Below are 14596 nucleotides of genomic sequence, written 5' to 3'. Positions count from 1 at the left end.
TATACAATTCCGAAAAGTCTATAAAACATACTCTATTTACACTCGTGACTCATCTCATATATATATATAGCTATTGTTTATATACATATATATACTATATATAATCAATGTTCAAGCACTTCACAAAACAGCTTGTACTGATCCAAGCCAATTGCTGCTTTTCTCTATCATTTTAGATACACTGCCCTGGAAGCTATCAGCGCAGTCTCTCCATTTTGGTAAATCACATTAATTAAACAACAATTATAACCAAGCCTTTAACCCACATATTAAGTGCACTCGATATAAGACTAACAACAATAAACAGGCAAAGCTCTTATCGATTGCCCTGAGAACACGCGACCTTCACTTGGCCTGAATAATGAAATATTTTCTATGGAACGCTCATCAGACTGAGTTCCTGAATGATTAATGAATGCATGTCATGCATAATTTAAGTGTAATTTAATGTACTCTCTGATAATCTCAACTCATAATTTTCAAGCACTTTCCATGCACACATAAGTCATGCGATTATTTCTCCCAACTTTCCACAATTCAAGCTATTAAAAGCTCTATTCATGACGATGTTGTACTCGTGTGTACAAACGGCAGATGCATCTTTATCTAAATTCATTTTGCCGCCCGCCTTTTAAGGTGGAACTGACAGACAGTCGTGCTAATATTGACATTGAAAATGGTGTCTAGTGGAAAAACTCGAAAGTCGAAACTCGAAACACAAACCTGAAACCCGTTCCTGCACTGAGAACGAATCAAGTTTTAAGCTTTTCTAATTCTATTTCTATTTGGATGGGAGTTGACGGAAAAAAAGTGAAAAACAAATATAAAAAAATTAATAAACTGCAGGTGCAATCAGTTTTATGGTTTATGAGTCTTGTTATGTTGAGTCATGGCCATTGAATGCTCCATTTAAGCTACAAATTGCGTACCCGAGAGACCTTCCCGTCAACTATTCCCCACACAATTGATGCTTATAAAATAAATTGTTAATAATACACGCTCCTATTATTATTGTTGCGAATTTTACCGGAAATTTGGCACAATTGGCGGCACCGGCAAACCAAAACGAACAAAAAACAAACAAACTATAAAAATAATTAAATTAAATGTATCCAACTTTTCGTATTTCTATAGTAAATATTTTGTGCGCAAAATGTGAAAACATTTCTCACGCATGTTCGTCAGCTCAACCCAATGAAAATGGCATACCATAGGGTATACTAATTTAAAATAAATTATAAAATTAAATTCGTTTCCTTTATTTCAGTTTAGCTATCTTCAAAACATTAAGACATTTTTCCATTTCAACTCCGACTTACAAGTAGATATAACATCTTATTATACATATACTAACAGGTACAGGTATTTGATAGTCATGCACGCCCGATCCAAGAAGACTCATGTCTTTGTTGTCTTGTTTAGAGATTTGGGAATTTTCGTTTGTTTTTTCACAGAACTCGGCATGACCTATAATAAATACACATCTTGCTAGTCCGACGCGCTGCGAATTTATAAAAATTAATGGCAACTTAATAAATGATCACGCCTCAGATTTTCAGCAACGATAAATAATGCGGAGAATACAAGTTGAAGTGGCAGATAAATAAACATCTTGTAGATTCCACAGCAAGTGAAGCAACGATAGCGGCAGCAGACGTGAAAAGGTGTGAAAAGCAAATGTTTACCTAGGCTGTAAGTCTGTAAAGCTGTAAGAGAAACCGTGGCTACGTGAAAGGTGCGAATATTGCAGCTGTTATGTGCTTAGTAATCAAAGAGTTTACAAGACCATAAAAAGACCTTCTAAGCATTTGAAAAGTTGAAGTAAGCTTATAGGACAAGAATGCGAATAAGTTAAAATATATATATATCTTTCATGATACTGAAGATATAATATACACTAAATAAAACATTGGTTCTAGCTATTCGCTTGAGTAAATAAATGTGTATAGGTTTCACTCTAAATAGGAATATATAACTATTCAAGCAAAACAGCTTTTTATTTCTCATTCCACTCTTTTCAACTGGAAATACTAATTACCTTCTTTGAGTAGCTTCACGATTTTTCAAAATCAATTTAATTAGCAGCGCATTTTCTTTTACCTCGTTGACAGAGGTGCTAAAAAGTTTGGCCTTGCATGCCATTGAAAGTTTGGGCTAAATGCGGAATGAATTAAGATGCACTTAAAATATTTATATAAAATAATTATATAAAATATTTATACATATATATTTATATATATGTATGTAGAAAATAAAAATAAAAATTCTGTATGAAATCAATTAGATATTTCCTAGAATTGTAATATGGTATTATCGACAGCTGTATTAAAACATGTGCAGGAAATTTTCGTTCATTACTCAGTATCATAAACAACGTCTCTTAGATTTAGAGTCACTTTCCGTTAACTTTATTTAGCTTTGGTTTCTTAATGCGGTCAGTAAATATATTGAGCGAATAGTGTATCTTATATCCGACATTGAAACTCCCAACAAAATGGTACTTTTATATCAACGTATCCCATCCATACTATATGAAGTATCGTTTAACAATTGAACTTTATTATGATAAATTATTTGTTTTCTCAAAATATGTTTAGCAAACTTGAGAAAATTCGATGCTTTACCTATCTTCTTTCAATTTGAATCAATTGAAATATTAAAAATAAATATTTATTCTAAAGTCTGTATATTTTTGTATTTATTTATTTATTGGTTTCTGTTTAGGCATTAAAAATTCCAAGAAATTTTTTTAAGCATTCTCCAAAAAGATTTTTTTTTACGTTTATGCCAATTCTTTCATAAAATCTTTACCGCGAATCTTTCTCTACAGTTCTTATTATATTTGTGTCTAATGTCAAATTTAGACTTAGCTCAGCTTGTTTAATTGGGACAGTAGGGCCTTCAAGCCCTACACACACACACGCTGAAAAGATTCTGTGATAAATCAGACAAGCAAAGGTCGCTGACATGTCGCATTGTGTCTCGTGTGTCTGCAAACCCTTTTTTTTTTGTTATGTACCCGTTTACACAGAAAAACAAAGAATGCGAATGAAATCCACTGAAAAGCACGACAGATCCAAACTTTGGCACAGTGAGTGAGAAACAAAGCTTGTATTGTCAGAGTTCCCTACGGAAGCGAGTTAACTATTTTTGCTTTCAATTTTTTTAGTTTAGTTTCAGCTTAGTTTAGTAACTATGTCAACTCGACTCTCGAGAGATACAACAAATGATGGCTATTCTAATGTGATACACTGAATGCTAAATATTTGCTAACTGACTCGGCAGATACATTTGCAGTGTAGACGAACTCCAGCAGATTTCTATAGCAAGTGCTAACAGCTTGCTCACGCAGTGTCAACGCATCGCCTAGACACGCCCATTCTCCGTAGAGAAGTGAATGACATTTGCAAAATTATGGGCAATTGTTGAAGGAAGTATCGTAAAATTTGATTGTTGAGCGTCTGAAAAAATGCATTTGAATTTTATGCTGCCTGCAGATGTGCACATGCTGCTAGAGGAAGCTATAATAGTTTTTTAGTTAAGTATGTAACATAGAGAAGGAAAAGTTCTTAGCTTGAACTACTTTTGGCTAGATAAAATCAGTTTTTAAATATACATAAATTAAATATAGATCTAATTTTTCAAAATGAACTACGAATTCAGCAACTGCTCGCCTAGAAGCGTATATAAACGTCCACTTGGGAAATTTAAGCTTACGTTCTTGTTAATGATAGATGCCCAAATGGAGCTCTGCCCATAGGAGTTGACTGGGTTGTTCGTTTGCTCAGCGTCTAAACAAGTTAAATGAGAAAAAGTTAAATTGATATTGAAGTAGCGGCTGTTTGAGCGAGCAGCGGCTGGATGGCAGTTGTGCAGCTTGTTTGTTTATTATGCAATAGAGTAGAGTGCAGAAGCAACAACAACAACAATTACGCTGAGAGACAGTTGTCAACAAACAACAACATCAACTGCCAACAGAGCACAAAAGTCGCAGACATTTGCAAATAACAAAAGTGCGAAATGCGCCAGGAGAAAGGGTAGAAAGGTGACTGCTGCACGGAGTGCGATGGCATCTTAATAGTTTATGTAGTGGCTTCATTTTGGGGGCGTGGCAGTATGTGTGGGTGGCGAAAATATTTACATTGCGCATTTTTCCTATGAAAGTTCAATAGTCAATAAAAAAGCGAAGTGATTTACGATTGTAGTTGTTGAATTAATGATGTTGATCGCTGCTTGCTGATTACTAATTTCTCGTATTCTCATTAGCTGAACAAATATTAATAATTCTGCAGAAACTTGAATTAGGTGAAGAAAATAAAGGATTGAATACATTTCTATTTTCTCTTTGAATCGATATCAATAATTTTTTATGAGCTGTGATTGTTGGAAAACGAAAATTAAATTTCGAATATTATCTATGTACATTACATTCTAAAATTATATTTAATTCAAATAATAATAAAAAAAATAATAATAATTCAAAAAATAATATAAAAATAATTCCAAATATTTCTGGTTATTCATGAACTTTCAATTTCTGCACATTTGCATTTTCAAAAATATTTAAATAAACAAAGGCTCAGCTTTTGAAATTAAACACAGAAATATAATATGATCTTATGTGTATTATATTAAAGAACACTTTGCAAGTCGAAACCTGTAAAGCCAGTAAAACAATAAATATAATTATTTTATATTCAAATTTCTATATATAACTTCATTATATGTGTTACCTTAAAAGGTCAAACTTAACACAGATTCACAGATTCTTATTAATGCATTTTAATACTCTATATAAGTATTACTATATATTTCATATTAATAGAATAAATATTTAACTAGAACTCAAGTAGCCAATTACTTAATATAACATTTAAAAATCTTCTCAGCAGCTTCATAATCTATGTCACCTGTTAGCCTAACCCTTCAAGGTCAAACGTTATACTTAACTCATGTTCACTTGGCACTTTCCACCTTGGGCGCATTTGCTACTTCATTTCAACAAATTCGTTTTGCCCTGTGGCAGTTGCTCAACAGCTTTTGCTGACCAACCGGCCCAAGCAACAATAAAGCGCTTGGGGTGAGGAAGGCGAGCGGTTGGCTAGGGCGGAGGGGCGGAGGGGCTCAGCCTTGAGGACAACTTCAAAGCAAACGCATGAAAAAACAAGTGCAGCGCAAAATAGAAAAAGCGCAAAATAAATATAAAAAAGTTCCCACGCGACTAAAGTGCAAAAGCTAATCGTATAGAAAAAACAACAGTTTTTCAATTCTTGGACATGTGAAGCAGTGTAAAAAAAGAAATAAAAAACTAGTAGCAGTTTTTTGTTTGTTAAAAAGACTCAACTTGAAAATACCCTCTCAATAAATCAGAGTTGGGAAAAAAAGTGAGTGACTGATGAATGACAAGAATATCTTCACTTAAATCTAAAAATTTTATTTACTGATAAAATATTTATAACCAAATCTTGCTTGATCGATACACCTTGGCACACATTCTAAAGGGTATAAGGAAATAATTAAAACCGATTCGTAGCACTGGAAATCGTTTTAAAAGAAAGTAAAAGAAAAGCAAATACAAACTTTAGTAATAAAAGAAAAAAACAAAACATTTTTGGAGTAAAAAGCGCATTGGAGACAAACGTAGTTGAAAGAATATTGCGACGTCTTCAATCTTAACTCGTAATTGCCCCCGTCTACAATTTAATGAACGTTGTGCTGTGGCGTCTGCTTGGGAAAGTTGACAGTTTCAGTGCAATTGCAGTTTGTACTGGAAAATTGGGTGTGCATGTGTGTGTGTGTGTGTATTGGACACATATATGCCTAAACACCAGATGGATGTCTACTTTCTAAATAGTACTTAGCACTTTCAATTGTACATAGACATGGCCATAAATAGTTGTAAAACAAGAGACGAGAACCTGTCAGCGTCTGTCGACCAACTAATTATGGCCAAGACGCCAAAAGCTGTTTATTTTCTATCTGCAGCGACTGTGTAATAAGCGTTAATCAAGCAGCTGGCTAAAAGTAAATGTCTCCCATTAATTGCTCAATTGTCAAAGCGTCTTTGCCGAGTTGAATAAACCTCTTAAGCTACAGCTTGAACTTTGGCAACTGCTTTAGCGAGACAACAACGGCGACACACCCACCAAGAGCCAGCACTGAAGTTGCCATTTAGGTGGCCCGAAAACAAGTTTCAAGAACCCAAAAGCCGATTAAGACGATTAAAACTGATCTTGCTACGCTGCATTGTGCAACATAAAGATGAATATAAAGTCAAGTGTCAGAGGAAGGCTGAATAGTTTTGTTAGAAATTTTATTTGATTGGGCAAAGCAAAACAAATTTAGACAAAACTTGGAGTCCAGTTTATAGATAAATTTAATATATTTATCATATGTATAAAATAATATCTTCGAAAGTCTTCTTTGATAGGTCTTCCTTCCCCTTTTATTTAAAATTACTATGAGTACAGGATCTTGTTACCGAGTGACATCTTAATAATAATAGATTGCATCATCGAATGAAAGTCTTGCGGCACTTTTACCCAGTGCGGCGTTGCGTCATGTGATGCGATTAGTGCATAATAATCATATGTGAGTTATAATGCCACGGCTATTGGCATTATACGAAATGATTCAAATTAGCTGCTGCAGTTGCCCGACATCGAATCGCATTGTGCGCAAATGAACAAAAAGCCATCTACTGAATCGAACGTGTTCGAGGCTTGAATTGTGCGCCTAATGATAAACTTCCTCATTTGTGGAATCGCGCATGTAAATTTGCTTACAAATCATCTGGCAATTTGTATTGAGGCTTAAGATTTAAGACCGTCTTCCAGACTGGGTGAAATTTGTTATTATTTTTTGCCAAGCTCCACATACAATAGCGGCTTTCAGCCTCAAGACAAGTCAATAGAATTGTCGGCCAGCTTAGAAAGTTCAACGTTGTCAATTCAACGTCTCGATTCGTTTATGCGAGAGATTTTCAAAAGTCCAAGTGGAATTTGTCGATGCCCATGCCCTTAGAGAGCTTTTTATAATTATGTTACGCATTGAAGTGGTTGAAACTATGAAGAAAATATAATTTGTGTTCGTTTTCAGAGGCGGGTGCATAAAGTGAAATTCAAGAGCTTTTTATGTAGCTCTTACAGATACCTTTTCCTGGTTCTGTGTAGTACAGGTAAAACCTATGAAGGTCTCTCTCTTTCAGGTATTCAGTTTTTACATGCATTTCTTGAGTCCAAAATATATACAAGATTTTTTAGTATTTGCGCAATTTAAAGAAACTTCAAAGAAGTTACTCATACGATTTACATACTATTTTGCAATAAATAAATAAATATAATAAATGTATCTCAGAGAGAATTCCAATTTCGATTCTCCCACTTTTGATTACAATATCACATGTTTCACATCTGCTCGAGTTCCAGTTCAATATTTGCTGACTAGACGTCACAAATTGAAATTATGCCCAAGTTAAAGTCCAGTTAGCGTGTTCATAGTTACATATTTATAAACATATACGACTTTTGCGACGGGTTCATTGAACCAAAACCTGCCCTGAAGATGACCAAAACGAAACGAAACGCGCCTTTTGTGGCCTTTTCCGCTGCGTCACTTGGGAAACCGGCCTCAATGACAGACGCAGATAAAATGAAACTTTATACAAATAAAGAAAAGTATCCGAGCACAACACACATAACCATAACCCAGTGCATTATATGATGACATTGCTATGCAAAGTATTTCTTTTATCAGCGCAATTTGCGCCCTTTCTGTATGGCTCAAGCTCGCATGCGAATTCTCAGCTCAGGCTGGCGACCCTTCCTTTTTTTATTTTTTATATAAAGAATTTTATAATATGTAACAGCTAAAAATAGACGTGAGTACAAGGCGTATGCATTATTTTAGACTCCACTGCTCTGCAACGGATGTGGCGAATATAGATAAAAAATATCTATGCAAATTGTTTACTTGAACTAAAAATATGTTTTTATTTTTTTTAAAGGATAGATAAGTATAGAAAGCCCGTCAAATTATAGTGCTTATATACAAAGTTTTTAAAAACAAACTTTATATAGAATGTGGATATAACATAACACTTATCAGCTGACAGAGCAGAGTCTTGAGCTCTTGTGATAAAGCTGCTATAATATGGTGATATAAATTCTGGCATTGTTCATAAAATTTTTTATTAAATTCTAGAAATTCAAATGGCCTTCAAAAGTTGTAGGAATGCATTTGGTTTAACTAAAAATAGACTCTGGAAAAGCTGAATTTTAAAAGCTAAAATGGTAAGGTTTATGATCTTTAATAGAAGTAGATCAAGTAAATACAAATAAATTACAAAGCATGGTACGAATTTAGCATTTCAAGTAATGATTAATGTTCAACTACGTCTATGATTTATCTACATATGATAAAAATGTATTTTCTTCCTATAATTTATATTATATTTCATATATAATGTATATTATATTTTATATTTCAAATGACGTTCAAATGAATATAGCATACTTCTATAATATATATCTTTTTTATACGTATCTTATATATATTTTTGTATTGTATTTCTATATTTTTGGTTTCTATCAGAAAGTTCCATTAGAGCTTTAAAAAATCTCTTGCCAATGGCAAAACACTTTCATGTCTATAGTGGATCACTTTAGGCCATTCAATAGAAATTTGGGCTGCTATAAAAACATTTTGTTTTTATGGTTTTAGATATAGTTTATAGTGGCACATGCTCGCTGATATTGCGTGATATAGAAGTAAAGAACACTTGATGGTGGGTCAAAAGTTCGCCCCACGCAGCAAAACTAAAATTAGTCAAAACTTTTCCATAGACCCATAATGCAAATCAGTTTTGGAGCGATGGCCAAAGGCAGACCACTTCAATGGTTTCCAATGCACTTCAAAGCGAAACAAAATGAAAAAAAAAATACTGAAAATAATACAATTTTCCCCCGACTATTTGTGCCGCTCTTTTGTATTGCTCATTTAAGCGGCTCAAGATCTTTTTATATGAAAAGGCGGCTGCATTGTTGCAATTTAAATTGACTGGCCATGGGGAGTTCAGGGGAGGGCGTCCCCAGCTCTACAGGGGAGGGATTGCTCTGCTTTAGCGACATTGTGGGGCTGCACTTATAGACATTGACATGGCCAGGGCTGGGCTGGGGTTGGCAAGGCGATGTCTACATGCCGCTACTGCCATATCGAAATCAATGAACGCCCCTTTCGGCTCGGTCATTGCCATTACCATAGCTGTAGCCATCGAACATTAACCATAACCAGCGACAAGTAGCCGCATGCCACTTGGCTGCACCACCGCAGCACCACTGCAATTGCATGGCCAGGCATAGAAAATCATCACGTTTCGTGGTGGCGCCTCCAACCCAATCCAGCGTCTGATGATAGCGTTTGCTTTCTGATGACGATGATCAAGATGACGATGATGATGATGATGATGCTCAGGTTTCACGCCTAGTCAGGCAGCTGGACCAATGTCTGTTGCTCTTGCGGTTAGCCGCTGTGGTTTGCGTTCCCTGCCACTTTTCTTACTTTTTTTAACAACAAATTTGCGTGTTGGACTGTGTATTCAGATCCAGCGATAGATTGCGCTCATATTGACTGATATGAACAAGTTTGTTGGCATGTTGGATGTTGGATGTTGGCATTTAAGCAACGCCCATGGCATTTTACATGCTCTGCTTGAAGGTTTCTGTCGTATGCGTAACTAACAACACGCTGCCAACCTGTAAGATGCTACCGATAAAACTAGTTAGCAAATCCTTAAGAACAGTCCAAGATAAACAACAGCCATTCAGCTTTATGTAAGGGGAAGTTCGTTTTTTTTTTAAAGAATTCAACTGCATTTTTAATATTTTTGCTTGTTAACATTAAGTTAGAAGAGTTGGCATAGCGACAAATTGGTGCAATCGTTCCTTTGTTTTTTTTTTTAGATTTTCTTAAATTTTTCTTAATGCAAATTTCATTTCCAATAGCTAACCTACTTGGTATGCTAGCCTATTCGTACTGTTCCGTTATTACAGGGTATATACCATATATGGCCGTCATATGTTGTAGTTTGGCTGCCCAATTGATTTGGTAATTGCTTTGCGTAATGCCCGATGCACTTGTCGTCGCTCCCGGCTCAGACATTTGGAGTGAGGGCAGCGACTCGAGGCGGGGGCTTTAATTGCGCAAGTGACGACGTGAACGCAGGCAATTTGCATGCATGTGCGTGACTGAAAAGAGAAAGATAGGGGGCGTGAAAGAGAGAACCGCTGTGCAGTGAAAGAGAAGGCAGATGCGCGACTTGGGCCTATAAACGAATTGCTTTTCACATGTGACAGGCAATCACCGCGAACAGGCGACAAGTGCATTGACATTTAGCTCCTCACACGAACGCCTAAGCCTACAGGCTGCCTTGGCTATAAGAAACCAGATATAGACGTGAGTTGCTCAATGGAGAATAGCATCGAAATCGAAACTTACCTTTACTTTTATCATATGCAAATTCTTAAGATTTCTGCTAGCTTTTTTAACCTGTTTTATAGCTACTGTTTTCTTCTCGCTTTGCATATTTGTTCAAAATTTCTCTGATATCTGGCTAATACCATTTTGGCAACAGCTGTAAAAATATCATATGAATAAAACAATATTTTCTGTTATTTTCGTAACATTTCTGTGACTTAACAATTCAGTTGAGTTTCACTTATGACATACGAAATTCTTCTTATAATTTTAAATTATAATTTCTTTTCTTGTCAAAGGAATTGTAGATCATAAATTAAATATTATTATTACTACATGATATATTGATAGACTTTACTCAACTCTACTCTATATACCTTCAACGCTTTCTCCGGTTATAGCAAACCCTGCTGACCTAAGACAATCGCTAATAGCTAATGTTTATATACCCGTATGACCTGCCGACCCTTTTGCTTGTCAGAAGCATTGGCATCACACGATGCTCTCATTTCACCATTAAGTGAAACCAGAGCCAAGCCCAGGCTCTGGGCTCACGTCAAATGGTAAGCGACACCGGAAATGACACCTTAACCTTTCGAGTTGGCGCCATGTCACAAAGGGTTGGGCCACCTGCTGCCCACTTGTCAGGTAGAGTTTGCAGGCGCACCTTCATGGTGTCATCGTGGCCAAAAGTCTAAAACTCAAATGCGCAAAATAAGATCTCTTAAATTGGCTGCGGGGCGTTGCAAAATGCCAAATGCCTAAACAAAATCGATTTGTTTATGCCAATGGCTCGGCCCACGCCGGCGTGTGGATGGCATGGAACATATCATTAGAAGTTGCAGCCGCAGCCAGACACAACAAAATATCAAAAAAAAAATTTCAAACGGAGACGTCGACATCCGCTACGTAATGCGGTCAAGGTCCGAGCATTTCGTGGGGTGGTATCGGGAGGCTATAGGCAAATGGCCATAAATTTATTGCGTGCCTCAATTCAATAAATTCAGCTGGGCGCGCGCATTGCATGAATTCGAAAATGGGAATGAGCATAGCCATGAGTATTTAGTTATTGGGGGAGATATGTATTTATAGATGCGCTCTGCTTTTACAAGTGGCACACATAAATTAGCAAGCAAACAAGAATCTAACCAAAATATCAACTCACCCACCCTCTCTCTCTGTCTCTGTCTCTCTAATTGCAGAACAAGCCACTCGTCGTGGAGCCGATCGACTTTGAAGCCTTTATAGCCAAAAATAAAACACTCATACAAAACGATCCGCAGCGCGAGCTGCTTATCTATCCAGCAGACGATGTCTCGGTAAGTTGCGTGGCCAAAGCCTAAAAGCCTGAACGAATAATTTATTCATTTCATTTTGGATTCACAAAACTTTTACTTTCGATCAACCCGGAATGAAATGCGGCATCATAAATCAATGATGCGTACCACTGAGCAGTGTAATAGATAAATATGCATTTAGTGCTTAGTTATAAGTAAGGAAAAGGTGGATCTAAAAATGAGTTGGCAAATCCCACTGCAAAGCAGATGTAACTTGGCTTCAACTGAAGTCATATTTCCATATATATTGCAATTTAATAATAGAATAACTTTTATCGTTTCTCATAATCAGTAGGTAATTTTCCTTATCAGTAAAGTATAACTGCAATGAATATTTATTACAGGAGATTGTTATGCCGCGCAAGCAGCGCACCAATGCCAAATCTGTGGCAGATCGGTTTGAGCCACCAAATGAAGCCATTGTTTCGCCGCTGCATGGGCCCATGGTTCTGGGCAGCAATGGTCACTGTCAGGTGAGCCGGCAAGGCAGCTTGCAGTCAAATGGCAGCCTTCACAACGGCCACAGCAGCACCAGCAGTCTGTCCAACGGCAATGGACAATTGTCACGTAAGAGTTCACAATGCTCGAATGGCTCGGTGGTGAGTCGTAAGACTTCGCAGGAGTCATCCTATGAATCGGCACTGTCCTCGAACACATTGCGTTCCCATTTGGCGCAGCCCGAGGAGGTCGATGAGTATGCGGACGAGGAGCCAGCTGCTAGCGACGATGTGTCAGATTCAACTGCTCTGGGCTCGCGTGCCGAGTGCACGCGTTTCACACGCCAAGCGTTGTACACGTATCGCGCCAAGAATCATCTCATCCACTATAAGTACAGCGCATATGGCGGCAACTGTCACGATCTGCCCAGGTAAGTGTGCGAGCAGTTGAGCCCAACGTTTTTTTTGATTTCACAATTTGTAGCACGTCGCCTGCCGAGGAGCTGCTGGAGGAGCTATACGAAATCGATGCTGATCAGGATCGCATCGATGAGCAAATGACTCGGTCCCAGGCGGACACCATCACCAAACAGGGTTATCTATTGAAGGGGCCAGATTCGGCCGCGGATCGCATGTTCGCCAACATTGGCAATAAGTCTTTCAAGCGTCGCTATTGCTATCTGCGTCAGGAGATCGATGGCACCTACATGCTCGAACTGTACAAGGATGAGAAGCAGGGCGACGCCAAGGCCACCATTGTTATGGACTTTTGCACGGAAGTGGTACAGGTGAGTCCCGAATATTGATGGTAAATTCCAATTACTTACTTAATTTACCTTTCACAGAATCCGAAACGCGGTCGATTTTGCTTTGAGCTGCGTATGACAGCTGGTCACAAATCGTTCACTTTGGCCGCCGAGAACGAGCAGGACTTTAAGGATTGGCTATCCAAGCTATCCTCAGTGCTGGCACAGAATAAGGCGCAGGAGGAAAAGCGCAACGCATCATTGGAACGCCAGCCGGCAGCGAATGCAACGCCCACGCCGCAGCTACAGCCACCGGCCATGGAACCACCCACGTTTGGCACTCTCAAGGGTCTGGACCAGTCCCTACATCCGCAGCTAATGAAGTATGGGCGCGAGACGGATCACTCCATAGCGCAGGCGCGTCGCGAGCAACGTCGCCGTCTCTTCGCCTGCTACCAGAGCAATGCCAAAGCCGTGACCAACGATAATGTGGAGCAGTATCGCGATCACTTCGGCACACGCGTCCTGCTCAGCTGTCAATGCCTGCGCTTCCGACTGCAGTGCCAATCAGCGGACTTGTCGGATGGCGCAGGTGGCGAACAGCTGTGCCAGGTGGAGCCCTACATAACCAGCTTGGCGCTATACGACGCCAAAGCCGGACGCAAACTCAGCGAGAACTTCTACTTCAACATAAATGAGCCAAATGCTGCCCAGTGGCTGCCCAATACTCCTGTGCCCGCCTCCGTGGCGGGCTGTGGCGTCCCCAGACGTGCGGAGAACGACGAGCGTAATGCGGCTCAGGCTCCGCATTCGCTATTCGACGGTGTTTCTTCGGAGCTGCTGCGCTGTCCTCGCCAGCAGTTCCAGCAGCTACGCCAGTGTATGCTGTCGGTCAGTGCTCCGCATGCGGATATCTATCTGGTGCTGCGTATTGAGAAGGTGCTGCAGTGCAGCATTGCCCAAGCAGCTGAGCCATATCTGAAGGCAGCACGTGATCCCAAGCTGGGACAAAAGGTGCACAAAACGGCCAAGAACTGTGCCCAGCACATTGGACACTATCGCCAGCCATTTGCCTGGGCCGCTCGCCCTCTCTTCAAGGCCTACAGCCATGAGCTGGACGTGGACTCGCATTGCATATGCGAATTCAACACCATCTATCGCCAGGAGCTGCCCAAGCTTCGCGATGAGGAGCTGCTCAAGCTGCTGGCCGACTACCGCAAGCCCGAAAAACTCAGCAAGCTGAACATCATACCTGGTTTTATGCGTCTGCAGGTGCAGCTGCTAGATCAAGCAGCACCCTGCGGCTTGACCAAGTCTTTGGCGCCTTTACCCACTTTCAGTGCCTCCGCCAAGCATCCGCTCACTCTGGAACTCTCAGAGTTTCAGAGCCAAACCGAGCGTGATGCGTATCCCTATACCAGTTTCTGTAATCATCTCTATGTGTATCCCCTGAGCCTTCAATTCGATAGTCAAAAATTGTTTTCACGCGCTCGCAATATTACAGTCGTCGTCGAGCTGAGAGATGGCGATGGCGAGTACAGTAAACCGTTAAAGGTAATATATTTCTCTAAGCTTTTATAAATATTCCCTTCAAATATTGAGG

General features: G+C 39.0%; 1 protein-coding gene across 14 annotated transcripts in view; it reads left to right on the top strand.

The window, feature by feature from the left end:
• LOC111601767 (dedicator of cytokinesis protein 9) overlaps nt 1–14596 on the top strand; it is a 29114-nt gene that overhangs the window by 5319 nt on the left and 9199 nt on the right. For 8 of the 14 annotated variants that reach the window (XM_023318519.2, XM_023318529.2, XM_023318628.2 and 5 more), the window contains exons 2-6: nt 177–218; nt 11676–11792; nt 12155–12678; nt 12732–13035; nt 13093–14547. In XM_023318519.2, coding sequence (XP_023174287.2) covers nt 177–218; nt 11676–11792; nt 12155–12678; nt 12732–13035; nt 13093–14547 — 2442 coding nt within the window. The remainder of the gene's footprint in view (nt 1–176; nt 219–11675; nt 11793–12154; nt 12679–12731; nt 13036–13092; nt 14548–14596) is intronic. The other 6 variants (XM_023318581.2, XM_023318572.2, XM_023318617.2 and 3 more) reach the window with 1 other exon arrangement.

The sequence above is a fragment of the Drosophila hydei genome, unplaced genomic scaffold, assembly GCF_003285905.1.
Source record: "Drosophila hydei strain 15085-1641.00,03,60 unplaced genomic scaffold, DhydRS2 tig00008114-arrow-pilon, whole genome shotgun sequence".
Classification (NCBI taxonomy): Eukaryota; Metazoa; Arthropoda; class Insecta; order Diptera; family Drosophilidae; genus Drosophila; species Drosophila hydei.
Note: the sequence above shows the minus strand (reverse complement) of the source record. Positions and strands in the feature narration are given on the sequence as shown.